Here is a 13,238-nt window from a genome sequence, read left to right on the forward strand (position 1 = left end):
CTATTGTGTTTCTTTTTCCGTCAATACCGGTGCATGAGGGAATAAAAAGAGATTTAAAGTACACCACATGTTGCGACGGTCAAACAAAAAATTACCCACCGGCAACAACAACCCGGCAGCATACATTTTCCTTGGCTCCCTTTAGTCGAAACAATGAGTCCACATTCGACACGGAAGTGCCGCACATCCTGGAGCCATGGCGAGACATTACCCGAAATGAGCAAGCCAGTACCGGCGCGATCGCACATTCCAAGGCGCCATTGGGCCGGTCGGTGTGATCGATCAAAATTTTTTAAATTAACTTGTCACATTTGATCATTATTTTATTGGCCAAACAAATCGACCGTCTGGGGCCGCTTCTTGTATGCCCCTCCGACTACTGCCAGCTGCCGGAACTGGGACGAATCGAAACAAAGGTCTTTAAAGCGACGCATGCTGAAGGAGAATTCAATTCGCCACACAACGCTGCTCCACTTCCATTTCCTCCTCCTATGGTGAAACATAATCCGGCGTTTTGCGCTTGCCACATATCTCGCCTCTCTTTTAGAACTCTAGGAAGTTACATAAAGCATGCCTATTTATTGATTTGATTTAAATCTACACCTGCCTGTGGATAAAGTTTTTGGATCGAGAAGTCGAATGATTAATTGTAAGCAGACAAAAAAAAAGTCGTCTATCCTTTAAATCACATTTCACGTTTATTGTAATGATGACGATACATCTCAACTTCCTACAGATATATGAAATGCAGATCGAATGAATAAGTTCTATCTGGCGAGATATTTATCCAGCTTTTGCTGTCACCTTCCGTTTTGCTCGCCGTCACAACGATATCCCTGTACGGCCGTCCATAGCTATTGCAAAAGGAGTGTAAATATAAGAATTGGTAGTAACCAGAAAGAGCCGCTATGTTTGCTAGTAAAATACCGAACATTTATGTTTTTACGTCTGTTTTGCGTCTCCGTTATCCAGCATCCAAAATGTTTGTCTATGTGTGTTTAATAATATGCTTTGTGTGTTCAATTTCTGTTCTTTTTTGTGCGTCTACCGCTTTTATACTTCTTATTATAATTATTATACTTTGCTTTTGTATCTGCACTACAATACAGTTTCGGGAATGAGAGGTTTTACTTTGTTTCATGTTTTTTGTTGTTTCTACTTAACCATCGTGCGCAATATTAAAACTATTTTCTGTCCCTCGTCCAAAAACTAACATTAACGCCAGCTTGACTCCAACAATAAACGCTCGAGAAACGACGAGGGCACAGCGCAGCTGGAACAGATGGAAATGCTTAGTCGCTACAATGTTCGATCGTACGTTAAATGCCCCCACAATGGAATTATTGACCTTACAGTATTAGAGTTGTGTAAATCGGATTCAGATTCATGAATCTGAATGAATCTCTGCCTTATAAGGGATTCATGAATCTTTCGCCGCGAGATTCATGAATCCCAAAGACACAGCAAATAGTGTAAAGTCACCAACCAAAAGTCGGTTAAGGGACCACCTTTTTTTTTTTTTTTTTTTTGGTCTCATTGTCCACGCCTATCACAGAATCGGGGAGATTCATGACAGAACCATGAAAGATTCATGAAGATTCATTAAGGTTTCGAAAAATTCATTAAGCTTTGAATATTCGAATCCGCAAAGATTCATGAATCCATCTGAATGAATCTTAGGTCAAAGATTCATATGAATGAATCTCGCCAAAAGATTCATTAAGCACAACACTATACAGTATCTATATATATATATATATATATGTGTTTTAAAATTCATCACCATAACTCTACGCTTTCCGGTCAGCTCTTTCACGCAACTTCAACCGATACATACGCGCTTATGCTGCGGTCCATCATATTCTCACTCAAATTGATCATTAATTTTGGATACCCTTCCTGATGAACAATCGTAGATTAAATATGTTTCCTTTCTCTTTGCTCATCGCTAACCATACCCGATTATTGATTAAGATTTTCTAACAGTAACAGTAAGGATGTATAATTGAAGTTAAATAAAAAAAGCAGTATAACGAAACGAAAAATTAACAGAACACGAATAAATAAAAAAAAGCTAATTTTCATGAAGGATAGAAAAACGGGAAACAATAAATATTGAGCGATATTTCAGACGGAAATCGGTTGCAAATTTAGAGCCTCATTGAGACACGACATGTGTCCGTTTTTCTTTTTCTTTTGTTTTAGGTGGTTTTGATCACAAGAAGAGTTTAAAATTTAGGCCTACCCATGCTTACTACACTTATTAGAATGACTAAAACGAATAAGAACTAACTATCGATGTCATGTTATTACTCGGACAACTTCTCTTCCTGTTCGGCCTGGGGTTTTGCTGCGTCACCCCCACCGGCGGGGGAACTGCCTTCCACTCGCGCAGCCCCGTCAAGTTCATCCTCCGATAGGCTCCGATCGGCTGCCTCCGCCGGTTCCGGTTCGTAGGTAAGCGACTCCAGCGAATCGTTCGAGGCCGATGAACCACGCTCTTTGCCCTTCGATTCGACACCCCCGACCGCACCCTCCTCCTCCTCGCCAGGGCTATCCTCCGATGGACGAAAATCTCCCGACCGGCTACTGTCCTCCTCGGGCTCCAACACCACCGTTTGTCCATCCGCCACCGACTCGACAGCGAGTGATTCAATTGCAAAGTTATCCGAATCCGACGAGGTCGAGGCAGACGAGAGCCTTCCATCGGAAGTGTCTGTCTGTTTCGGGGTCTCTCGCGATACTGGCTTTCCGGCGGCACCAAACTGTAACCCACTGGGACCAGGTTTTTCCCCGTCCGGCTGCAGGTCGCGAGCGGTAAACGTTCCATCGGTAATACGGCGCACATCACGTGACTTACCGAACGCAGCAACAGCTGCGCTACCACCGGTCGGAAGTGTATTCCGAGCCGGACGGAATGTGTTGTTCTCGAAGTTGAAAGACCACGTGCGGAACGGATCCCCTCCAGCTGCCGTTACCGGAGCCCGTTTATCTTCGGCTCTTCGCAACGACCCAACCCGCCCGGCACTATCCGAATGAACCGGTCGTGCCGTCGCGAGCGATGAAGCGGTACGCAGTGAAGCGGAACGGCCTGCGGCGCCCGTAGAAGATCCCGCCATCGTCGATGGGGAATCATTCAACGGCACGTTTTCGTACTCGTGCTCGCGCAACCTGGCCAGCTGAGGAGTGTTTCTCAGCACCCTCGGATAACTACCCGTCATCGTCGGGTACTCTCGTGCCGGTGGAATGTAGTCTGCCTGCTGCTCGAGCGTTCCGTAGCGCACCAGTTCCTGCTGGGCGTGCGAACCACCGGCCGACGCGCATCCGTCGCAGTTTCGGGAGAACATGAAATTAAAATCAATAAACTTGTAGTCCGGTGGCGTCTGACCGACCCACAGCGGGAGCCATTTGTTTACTAGCAACCACTGCAGCGAAGGTTTGGTAACGCGACTACCGCAAGGGCCGAGCTCCCCCGAGGCCGCAATATCTCCTGCCGGCGCCAGTGGACCCACAGGGCCGGCTGATGGTGGACCTGCCATTGATTCATTGCACTGTTGCTGCTGTGATTGCTTCAGCTTCTTGCTGATCTTCGGAATGGTTCCGGTGGACTTAGATATTGCGCCATTGCTCGAAGCACCGGATGACCCGACAGCTGCAGCACTCGCCAAGCCACCGATAATGCTACTTCCCTGTCCGCTACCGGTGGCTCCCGTTCCTTCTCCGGATCCATTTCCGTTCGACATCGACGAGCCGCTCGTCGAACCATTCGTAGACGAAGATCCTGGTTTGTTCAGATTGTTCATCGATTGTGAATTTTCCCCTCCCAGGCAGCTGAAGAAACTCTTCACATTGACTGCTGAAGAGGAATCCTTCGACACCCCGTGGTTTGGTTGATTCGGGGCACTAGCATAAGGGTTTCCATTCCCTCCATTGGCAGTTGACCCGCCCGCTCCTGCAGTACCATTGGACTGACTGAGCCTAATGTGGCCCATCGTGCCCAGATGACTGTGTCCCAGCACAGCGTAATGCCCTCCGAGACTATAATGATCGATGTTACCACAGGACGAACTCAAATGCCGCTCGATACGACCCACACCGTGTCCGATGACGTCAAACCGGCCGAAAAGACCGCTCCGATTCGGGGCAGAGCTGGCGGCCTGTGCAAACGAGCCCGTGTTTTGATACGCCGGTTCCTCCCGAACCCGTTCGTAGAGATTATCGTATTTGGCCGACCCGTTCGGTAGGTTCTGACAGCGATAGTACTGGTAGGCGGATTCCGTGTCGTCGAAGCTTCGCTTTCTGGGAGTTCGTTGCTGCTGTTGCTGCGGATTTAAAGACCCCGTTGGATAACGAGGTGGTCGGTTTAGATCGAGGTGTAGATTTGCGTAGCGAGCTCCGGATGCAATGGGTTGACTCTGGTACGTACGACCCCGCGGTACATCATAACCTGCGGTGCGATCATAAAGCTCGTTCCGGTACGCCATCGGATGGTAAAGTTGTTGCATGCTGTGGAGCATACTGGGAGGCGGCGGAGGCATTGCTCCTCCTCCGTTGGACCCTCCAGCTGAACCTGCTCCATTTATCGGCCGATGTGTTTGTCCGGAGAGCCCCGACGGACCCGGTTGGGGTTGATTGGATGCTGCGCTCATTTGTTGCTGATTTGACACCGCAGGGACACCCACGGGAGCCACAACGTTGCCTCCAGCGGCACCACCATTCATCGGAGCAAACTGTTCGATCGATTCGTAAATGTTTTCGTAGTGTACATTGTTGCCATGTGCTTGATTACCGTTGTTACCACCGGGACCTTCGTTAAGACCCTCGGCTTGACTGTTTTCATCATCATTTCCAACTGATGCTGCTGCTGCTGCTGTCGATGGTTGGCCGGAGGCTTCCAACGGGACATTCTGCGCCACCGAACAGTTTGCGTACCGGGAATAGGAAGGATGGGGATGCATGGGAAGCGAGGAGTGTTGTGTTGTGGCGGCCCGTGCGCCCTGCTGCTCGCTTCACAAGGGCTTATCTATCATGGCCACACCGGCATAGCTGCGGCCGATGCTCATCGAGGATGGCAAGATGCGCCAGCTATCCGTTTCCGGGCTGTACACTTCCACCGACGCCAGGTTGGACAGCCCATCGTCTCCACCGACCACGTACAGCATGCCATTGTGTGCGACGACCCCGGCGTTACGTCGACAGAACGTCATAAACCCAACCGGACGCCATTTGTTCGTAACGGGATCGTACGCCTCGACCGATTTGCGCACCAACGGACCATCATGCCCTCCGACGGCATAAAGGATGTTATCGAGCACTCCCACTCCGGCGCCACTGCGTCGGGCGGACATTTCAGCGATCTGCGTCCATGTGTCCGTCGCCGGATTGTACCGTTCCACCGAGGCCAAGCACTGTCTCGATGCGCCATCGTATCCACCGACTGCGTACAATAAACCATTCACGACCCCGACGCCCACCGAGCTACGCCTGGTGGACATCGCTGCGATCATACGCCACTCTTGTCGCTTCGGATCGTACATTTCCGCCGAGCTCAGTCCGGTCGAGCCATCGAACCCGCCGACGGCGTAAATGCAGCTGTTCAGCACCGCGACACCGAGCGTCGAACGGCGTGCCTCCATGCTTTGGCTCGTGGTCCACTGATCGAGCACGGGATCGTACACATCGACCGTCTTCACCCGCAGCGACCCATTGAACCCTCCGACCGCGTACACCTTGTCGCCCAGGACGGCCAATCCGGCCCGGCAGCGGCGCGTTGGCATTTCCGCCACCTGGTACCACTTTTCCTCCCGCAGATCGTAGCATTCGACGGAGCGAATAGCTTTCGGCGCTTGACCTCCGATGACGAGGAGCACTTTCGGCAGACCAACCGGTTGCCGGGGGATCGTTCGGGGTGTTTTAAAGGAGGTTTTCTGCTCCCCCTTGAGTAGATGATATTTAAGCGCTTCGATAATGTAATCCTTGCACTGCAGATCGTCCTTCATGAGATGTTCCTTCTCGACACGCTGCACCAGATAGTCCTGGGAAAGCAGCGGCAACCGTACGTGCCCCATCAGTTCGGCAAGGTTGTGCTGCCTACCATCGACATCGTACTGAATCCACGTGATGACACATTCATAAACCTGATGTAACAAGAAAAATGGGTGTGAACAAAATGGCGGAAAGATTTTATTTTGTTCTGAATGGGGTAAATTTGGAAAATGATTTTACCTTCTCTTCCGTTGGGACTGATAAGCGATCGCTTCGTATAAGGTGTACCACTTGGTCGCTGGTGAGATTCAAAAATTCATCAAACTGAACCACCTCCCTGAAACACAAAATTGGAAATTTTAATGGAAAAAGTAAACCAGAAAACGGTTCCTTCTTTTACTAACGAAAAATGCTGTTCGATGTACGTCTCGGCATAATTCAGCAGATCGATACACCCATGAATGTCGGCAAAGTCGCGGATGCCTAGGCAGTTGCTAGGATCGAGCTGAGTCTGCAGATAGTCACAGCACGCATCCCGGACGTCAGTAAGCTGTAGCAGGTTGGCGGCGGTCAGCAGTATCTGTACGTTCTCTTCCGTCACCTCCACCACGGCCGTGTACACGTACTCGATCAGAAGCTGCAGGGCGCGCGGATCAACGCCTTGAAGAGTGATGCGATCCTGGCGGCTCTCCTCGAACCCGGTAAACATGGCGTAAAAGTACGGGCTGCACGAAGCGAGCACCATCTTGTGGGCAGGAATTTCGATGCCATCCGCCACCAGCACCACGTCGCAGAGGAGGTTTTGCCTGCACAGAGAGAGAGGGTGGGAAAATAAAACAAGATGATATGGGAACTGTAACCCAAACAATCGGAATGTTTCCCCACGACAATTGGGTTACGTACTCTCGCATCATGTTCATGGCCTCGAACGACCGCTGCGTGTGGATGTTGTTGCGGTACGCTCCGGTCGTCTTTTCCCTTCCATTTGTGCGCGGTATCTGCTTCTGGGAGCTTTCGTCCAGCGAGTTTTGGCTTGCGTAACGCACCAGGATGCAGCTGTGGAAGAAGAATTCGTTCACCATTTAGCATACACTTCATAATTAATTGCATTCCAGTTGGCATCGACACACCAAGTGTGTCCTTGGACGTATTCGACCTAGTTTGCCCGCTTAAAGGATGCCAAACAAACTTTTGCCCATTTCTCCTGATGTCTCTCCCGCCGCGGGGAGAAAAATGTAAACAAAACATCCTTCGACCAAAACTGACATTTTCATCATGGAGGTAACAAAATCGATAACCATCCTCATCACCATATGTAGAATATTTTTCTGAAGAACAATATTTACCTGCCGCGTTCCATTGTGCCCTCCGCAGCCGAGTTTTGGCTACTTCCTGTGTTGCTGTTCATATTGTTTTGCTGGTTTCCGTTGCCCAGGCTGCTCATAATTCCTAACGTGTACTGTATGAAAGATAGCATACACCGATGCTGGTTCCTTCCTCTGGCACTGTTTTTCCAAGCTTACAAAACTTAACCGCAATGTTGTTGCATTCTTCTCACTGAATAACACTGCGAGATGAAGAACCAAAATCACACGGACACTTTCGGAGGAGTTTTTTTCGAGGCTGCTGCGACAACAATGGAACAGCACAAAATTTTGTCTTCGACTGACAGCTGACTAGTCTATTGTTAAACAAAATATTTACCTCATGACCAAGGTTACTTGATCAAAGCTGCAAACGCTAAATGTCACAACTTGAAATAATCGTTATGTAGCTAATTTATAGAAATCATTTAATTTAACCATTAGCTCCGCTAAGCAACCCCTAAAATGTGTGATAAATTTAAGATAAACAGCTTTGTTCAAGGTGAGATTTGACTAACTTTTCTATTGTTTGAAAAATACATATTGTGTAAAGGATACATTCGGAAAGTTTATCGGTAAACTGCATTACCGATTCAATGACCTTCACATGAACAAATCTTGCTAGGTTTTTTCATTGGTTATGGTTGCAATTGAATTTCATAGAGCCATTTAAGTCCAAACACTATTTTGAATACAGACGAGAAAAGCTATGTGACAAGCTATGGAAATTTGGAACAAGTACTTAACACGTGTCGCTGCACGTGTTCGTCGTCTTAATGATTTTGTTTTTGTTTTGTTTCAACGCCCACGAGACAAAACTTGTTATTTATTAACAAGATCTTTTGTTGCGATTGTCCAGCCTCCCCGTCATTTACCACCATGAAAACAACAATAGAAGCAGCTCATATTTCGAACACGTGTCTTGGACCGTATGATGAATATACTGAATATGTTGCTGTAGTTAGCTCAGAAACTAGGTCCTTTCATTGCAATCACGAAAAGATCGACCAACGTTCATGAGAAACATTTGAAAATAAGTTCCTTATCTGCTCTCAGTACACTAGCAACTATCCGAATGACCGAAACGCTTGATCAAGAGATGAAGATGGCGATAGGCTTAATCCGTCCATAGAAACATCCGCACATTATCGCTGATTGCATGGACGCTATGTTTACCAAGTTGTCGGGCATAGTTTTAAACGCTATTTAAACAAACATACGACAATTATAAGACGTGCAAAACAAGAATGCTCAACACCCATCTCTGGTGACAAAGAACGGTTGTACAAACAAGTAAAATTCATACACTTAACAATATTTCAAATTTACTGTAAGTTCAACTTTAGTCTAGTTACAACACAAATGCGAAATGACCTATATTTTTTCTCCCATGTTTTATAATTTATCACAACTGTATTCAAGCTCATGTTACTTTTTATATTTTAAATCCGTTTTGTTAAAATATATTTTTCTTACCAATTCTTGTTTTTAAACATGTATTTTAGTAGCTTATAAATTATTGTACAAATATGATTCAGTTTCAAGAAATTTCATCCTTTTTTTACAATATTTACATCACTTTCAACGAGGGTCCCTTCTTTTTCTTCTTTTCTGTCTCGCTAACAATTGAGGTCTCGCTAACACTTCGTGCTGGCATGGCCTGGGCACCAATCGATCTCCAGGATACTCGGTCCATGGCTGCAGCTCTCCATCCCCGCTCGCATCGGATGTATCACAGGTTCTGCTCCACTTTGTCTATCCACCGAGGTCGTTGGGCTCCTGGTCGCCTCGTGTCGGGTGGGTCACAAGTAACCTTTTTGGTGGGACATGAGTCCGGCATCCTTATCCGTCAAAGTGTCCGACTCGCCATATAAAGCTCAGCTAATTCTTTGCCTTTCAACGAGGTTCTAATTTTTTTTTTACAGTTTCTTTATAGTTTTTAAAATTCGTTAGTGCTAAATATATTTAAAAACAAGTACATTTTAATATGTTTCTACAAATACTACTCAGTACAACAAACAGTAAAACTGATTACCGTGCCAAAACATCAACCCTACTAATACACCGTGGATCATTTGTGGTGTTATTATATACGAAAAAATACGGTTTTGCTCAACACATATATTTAGATAAATAAATATGCTTGTCGTTCTATTGAAACGATTTAGTAAAATTATGAAATATTCAGCCATAATTACTTCCAGAACAATCAATCCTATTGAACGATTAATTTTTCTATGTACACCTGAAAAAAACGATGAATTTACTTTCAATCCACCATTGCCGACCCGTTTAATTTTTTATTATTTTTATTATCAACATTGATTGTGCTACCGCCCCTCGCTCTGGAAATCTGAAGCACGCGTTCATTGTTCTGTTCGCGAATAGAAATGCCGATAGTGATTCATTAAATTTGAAAGAATATTCGCTTTCTGCATGGATCGTTTATTGAGAACAAGTGGAAAGAAATGGTGCCGTATTGGATTGTTTTTTTACGAAACTTTGAAATTGGCCTCAAACTAGCACTATATTTCGAAAAAAACAATTTCATCACCTCAAGTAAAAAATAGAGCAATGTCTCCCCACCATTCTAACATTTTTTACTTCATTAGAGTGCATGTTTCTTCTGTGGTTTTGTGGTTCGGGAATCCTTATCCGTGTTAGGCTGAGACAGTAAAACCACGTGTAAGATCCTATCGCAGACTGGCCATGAAACGCGGTAGGTAGAACGTGCGGTGGGGTGTGTGTAGACGAACGGTTCTCGTGTTACTATCAAACCCCGACTGCCGTTTTACGTTGTGCAAGCCAGTTTCCCTTATGGAACAGGAAAAAGAAAACGTGGACTACCTGAACATCATATTGGGCCATGGGTTTTACAGCGACTTAGACGAAGCACGAGTTGTCCGAAAGCCTACAACTGTCGATCGATCCGTTGGCCAGACAAATCCAGCGGAGGTGTCTCGCACCGGAAAATTCTGGAATACTGAAATAGAGCAAGTTTGTTGACCTTAATGGTGTCCCACAGACATTACACCATAAAGAAGCGGTTTAATTGATCAGCTTGCTAATTAAACCGGGCACACCCAAGCTTCAAGGCGGCCGCTGATAATCATTCCGGTCCAAAGTGGACCGACGTCGATCAGTGTTGCATAATATCATCATCTTTTCTGCGCTGTGGTGCGACTTGAATGACAAATTCTCTCAAGATTTCTTTTTCTACTGCATCTTGACTGCAAAAATGCGGTCCAGATTAGCGTAACGTTTCACTGCCATCCTGTCAAAGTAAATGATAATGATCATGTCCGTCGGGATTTTGTGATGCATGGAATCATTCAGCATGGTCGGTCAAGGTTTGATTAGTTAAGAATGGGTTTTTATGAGTCTTCTTTTAATTCATTTCCTCCGTCTCTCGACCAGCACCGAATGCGATTAAAATATACCCCGATTGCATCGATATGAGCCCTCTTTTTCGGGGTTTCGAAGATGATAACATGACCTGGCTTTGTTGAGTACTTTAAATGAGCACATAACGAGACTATAATCGATTTTTCTGGCCAAACAAGGTTCTCTACTTATCCCTCGATGCTGAGTGGATGAACTTTACTCAAATATTCGAAAGGACATGGATGAGATAAGGAACCTCACTTGGAAAGAAGCATTTTTAGGCATGAATAATTCTCCGTCTATTATCTTTGTTTGTTAAGTAGATAACGTACGATTCTGTGGCGTTTGCCATGAAGCACTTCAGCGACTCTAATCATTCTAAGCTATCACTGCAGCAAAGCGCAAAACTACTTTTACAAACAAACTTACCCAGATTTACCATTTATTTTGAAATCGATGTTGTTGCATTCCACTTACAGCATCGCAGATAGTGTGCATCTATTGCGACGTCTCGCCAGTGATCCGTTGTCGAACGCTCTAAGGAGTCCACAAACAAACCTTCCGAAGCTGACGTAGCACAACAAAACGATGACGTAGTGCGCGAACCAAACGCCATTCGGGACAAGTCGGCCCACAGTTTATAAATCAGACTACCAACGGTCGTAGCAGATTAGTCGTGTACGGAAAGCGTTCCGAAACGGTTGTCCTCATTTCTTTATCAAGCTCTCACCTGACCACTACGTTTTTCCGTTGGATCCTCCGTTCCCGACTAGACTGTTGAAAGCTACTACGGATCCGTCAATAGCCATAGTGATTCTATCCAAGTCTGAGAAACTGTGCTCCCGTGTTTCGTGTGATCCAGTGTTGTGTAAATTAATAGCGTGCCGTTGTTGCCGCAAATCACTGGCCATGTCCACCGTAGACGCACAACTACATAGCCCGATAGAGGGCAACCAAACAGCCACCATTCTGCAGCTGGCGATGACCGCCTTGCGGTTATCCAAGGCACCCAGTTCCGATGGCAACAATAACGTTGGCCACCAGCAGCGAGTGCGGAAGCAGATAACGCTCAACGAGGTGTCTTATCATGATTCGTACGACGACTGCTGGATCGTGCTGTACGATCGGGTTTACGATATCACGAGCTTCCTTAGAATGGTAAGAATTTATCTCAATGCTTGCGGTAAATCAAAAGCATCGACATCACTTTATCAATTTAAAAAACCATTCGGAAAGCTATCGGCTATGATGATCAAACATATTTGGATTAAAAGTGTTGTGCATAGATTTTAATTATTAGCTCGCAAAAGACATTTGTTCTTGACATGCTTAGCTTAAGAAACTTCAATAACAACAAGAACTCAACAACAATGAAGCTAACGTTGATACCATAAGTCCTCTTTTATTTGTTAAGAAGTGTCAGTGAACGTGAATTCCAAAATATAATTAAGTCCCCAAGGATTATTCCAAAGTGTGCAAAAAAAACATAACCAGTGAGGTTCACTATAAAGATAAACGGAGCTTTAAAAACGCTGAATTTATAAACGCAACTTATGACGAACAGCGTTGAAACACAGTTGGGGCCTAGATTTACTGATACCAGCAAAGTAAGATGGACCATATCAAGATTTTTGGCCTGCACGTGCCGACATGTTTGCCGCCACGTCACATTCACAATACTACTTGTGATATACGTGCTTGATATCGGGGATTACCAAAGTCTACTTCTCTGTCACCAAGGTTCGCAAGATTATCCGACGTCGCGTGCAAACTGGGTTTGGAAGATGTTATATTCGCACACAGAATAATGTTCCTTATAGCTTTTCTTTCATCTTCTAAATAAATAAAATGATCAACATATTTCTCAAAACGAACTATAAATTTCCCATCGAATTGCTAATAAAATATATAATTTTTGACTATAGCACCCTGGTGGCCACGACGTGCTAGTTGAAAATGCGGGACGGGATGCAACGATAGCGTTCCTCAACGCTGGACATTCGGCGATGGCCCTTAAATCACTGAAGCTCTACGAGATCGGCGAGCTCCCGATCAACGAATGCATCTACCGATGCCCGGGAAAGCTAACCTTGGCACACCTGCCGGACTAACATGGCGCACCTTCCAAGCGGCCTACAGTTTCGATGCACACGTTCAACCTTTATTGCCGGTCCGTTCTCCCCATTTTGCCCAATCTCTCTAGAAACTCCATGCATGTTCATCCATGTCAATGCCGCAGGATGTAGCACATCATTCTCTCAGAAGCTATCAGTTATTTATAATGAATTTTCTTACGATTCGTCTGTGGTATGGTAGCAAAGCTTTAATATGTATATATAAAGTAGTGAACAGTATTTGAACATGTACGGATGGCTGTCGATGACTCCCGTTTTCACTATTTAAGCGCATTACATTCAATCATCAGTTGGGGAGTACCAAACATACCAAGACTGTGAGTCCGGGCCACGGATGGTGATAGAAATAAACGCAAATTGGACGAAAGTG

The 13,238-nt window shown here is 45.6% G+C and overlaps 3 protein-coding genes across 3 annotated transcripts; 1 reads left to right on the top strand and 2 right to left on the bottom strand.

Annotated features, from left to right (window-relative positions):
- Window positions 1-2,309: 2,309 nt before the first annotated feature.
- Window positions 2,310-4,958, bottom strand: LOC131293503 (ring canal kelch homolog). Its single transcript, XM_058321579.1, has one exon. It carries the CDS (start codon window positions 4,956-4,958, stop codon window positions 2,310-2,312), a length of 2,649 nt encoding a protein of 882 aa, XP_058177562.1.
- Window positions 4,959-5,009: 51 nt separating this feature from the next.
- Window positions 5,010-7,476, bottom strand: LOC131284260 (ring canal kelch homolog). Its single transcript, XM_058313482.1, has 5 exons — window positions 7,332-7,476; window positions 6,889-7,041; window positions 6,390-6,791; window positions 6,226-6,322; window positions 5,010-6,137 (listed from the first exon to the last, which is right to left on the bottom strand). Exons 1-5 carry the CDS (start codon window positions 7,460-7,462, stop codon window positions 5,010-5,012), a joined length of 1,911 nt encoding a protein of 636 aa, XP_058169465.1. The 5' UTR covers window positions 7,463-7,476.
- A 4,032-nt stretch (window positions 7,477-11,508) lies between these two features.
- Window positions 11,509-13,012, top strand: LOC131281659 (cytochrome b5-like). The gene is made up of 2 exons (XM_058311006.1): window positions 11,509-11,891; window positions 12,659-13,012. The coding sequence occupies exons 1-2, from the start codon at window positions 11,643-11,645 to the stop codon at window positions 12,842-12,844; spliced, it is 435 nt and encodes a 144-aa protein (XP_058166989.1). The 5' UTR covers window positions 11,509-11,642; the 3' UTR covers window positions 12,845-13,012.
- Window positions 13,013-13,238: the final 226 nt, after the last annotated feature.

Source organism: Anopheles ziemanni, chromosome 2 (assembly GCF_943734765.1).
Source record: "Anopheles ziemanni chromosome 2, idAnoZiCoDA_A2_x.2, whole genome shotgun sequence".
Lineage (NCBI taxonomy): Eukaryota > Metazoa > Arthropoda > Insecta > Diptera > Culicidae > Anopheles > Anopheles ziemanni.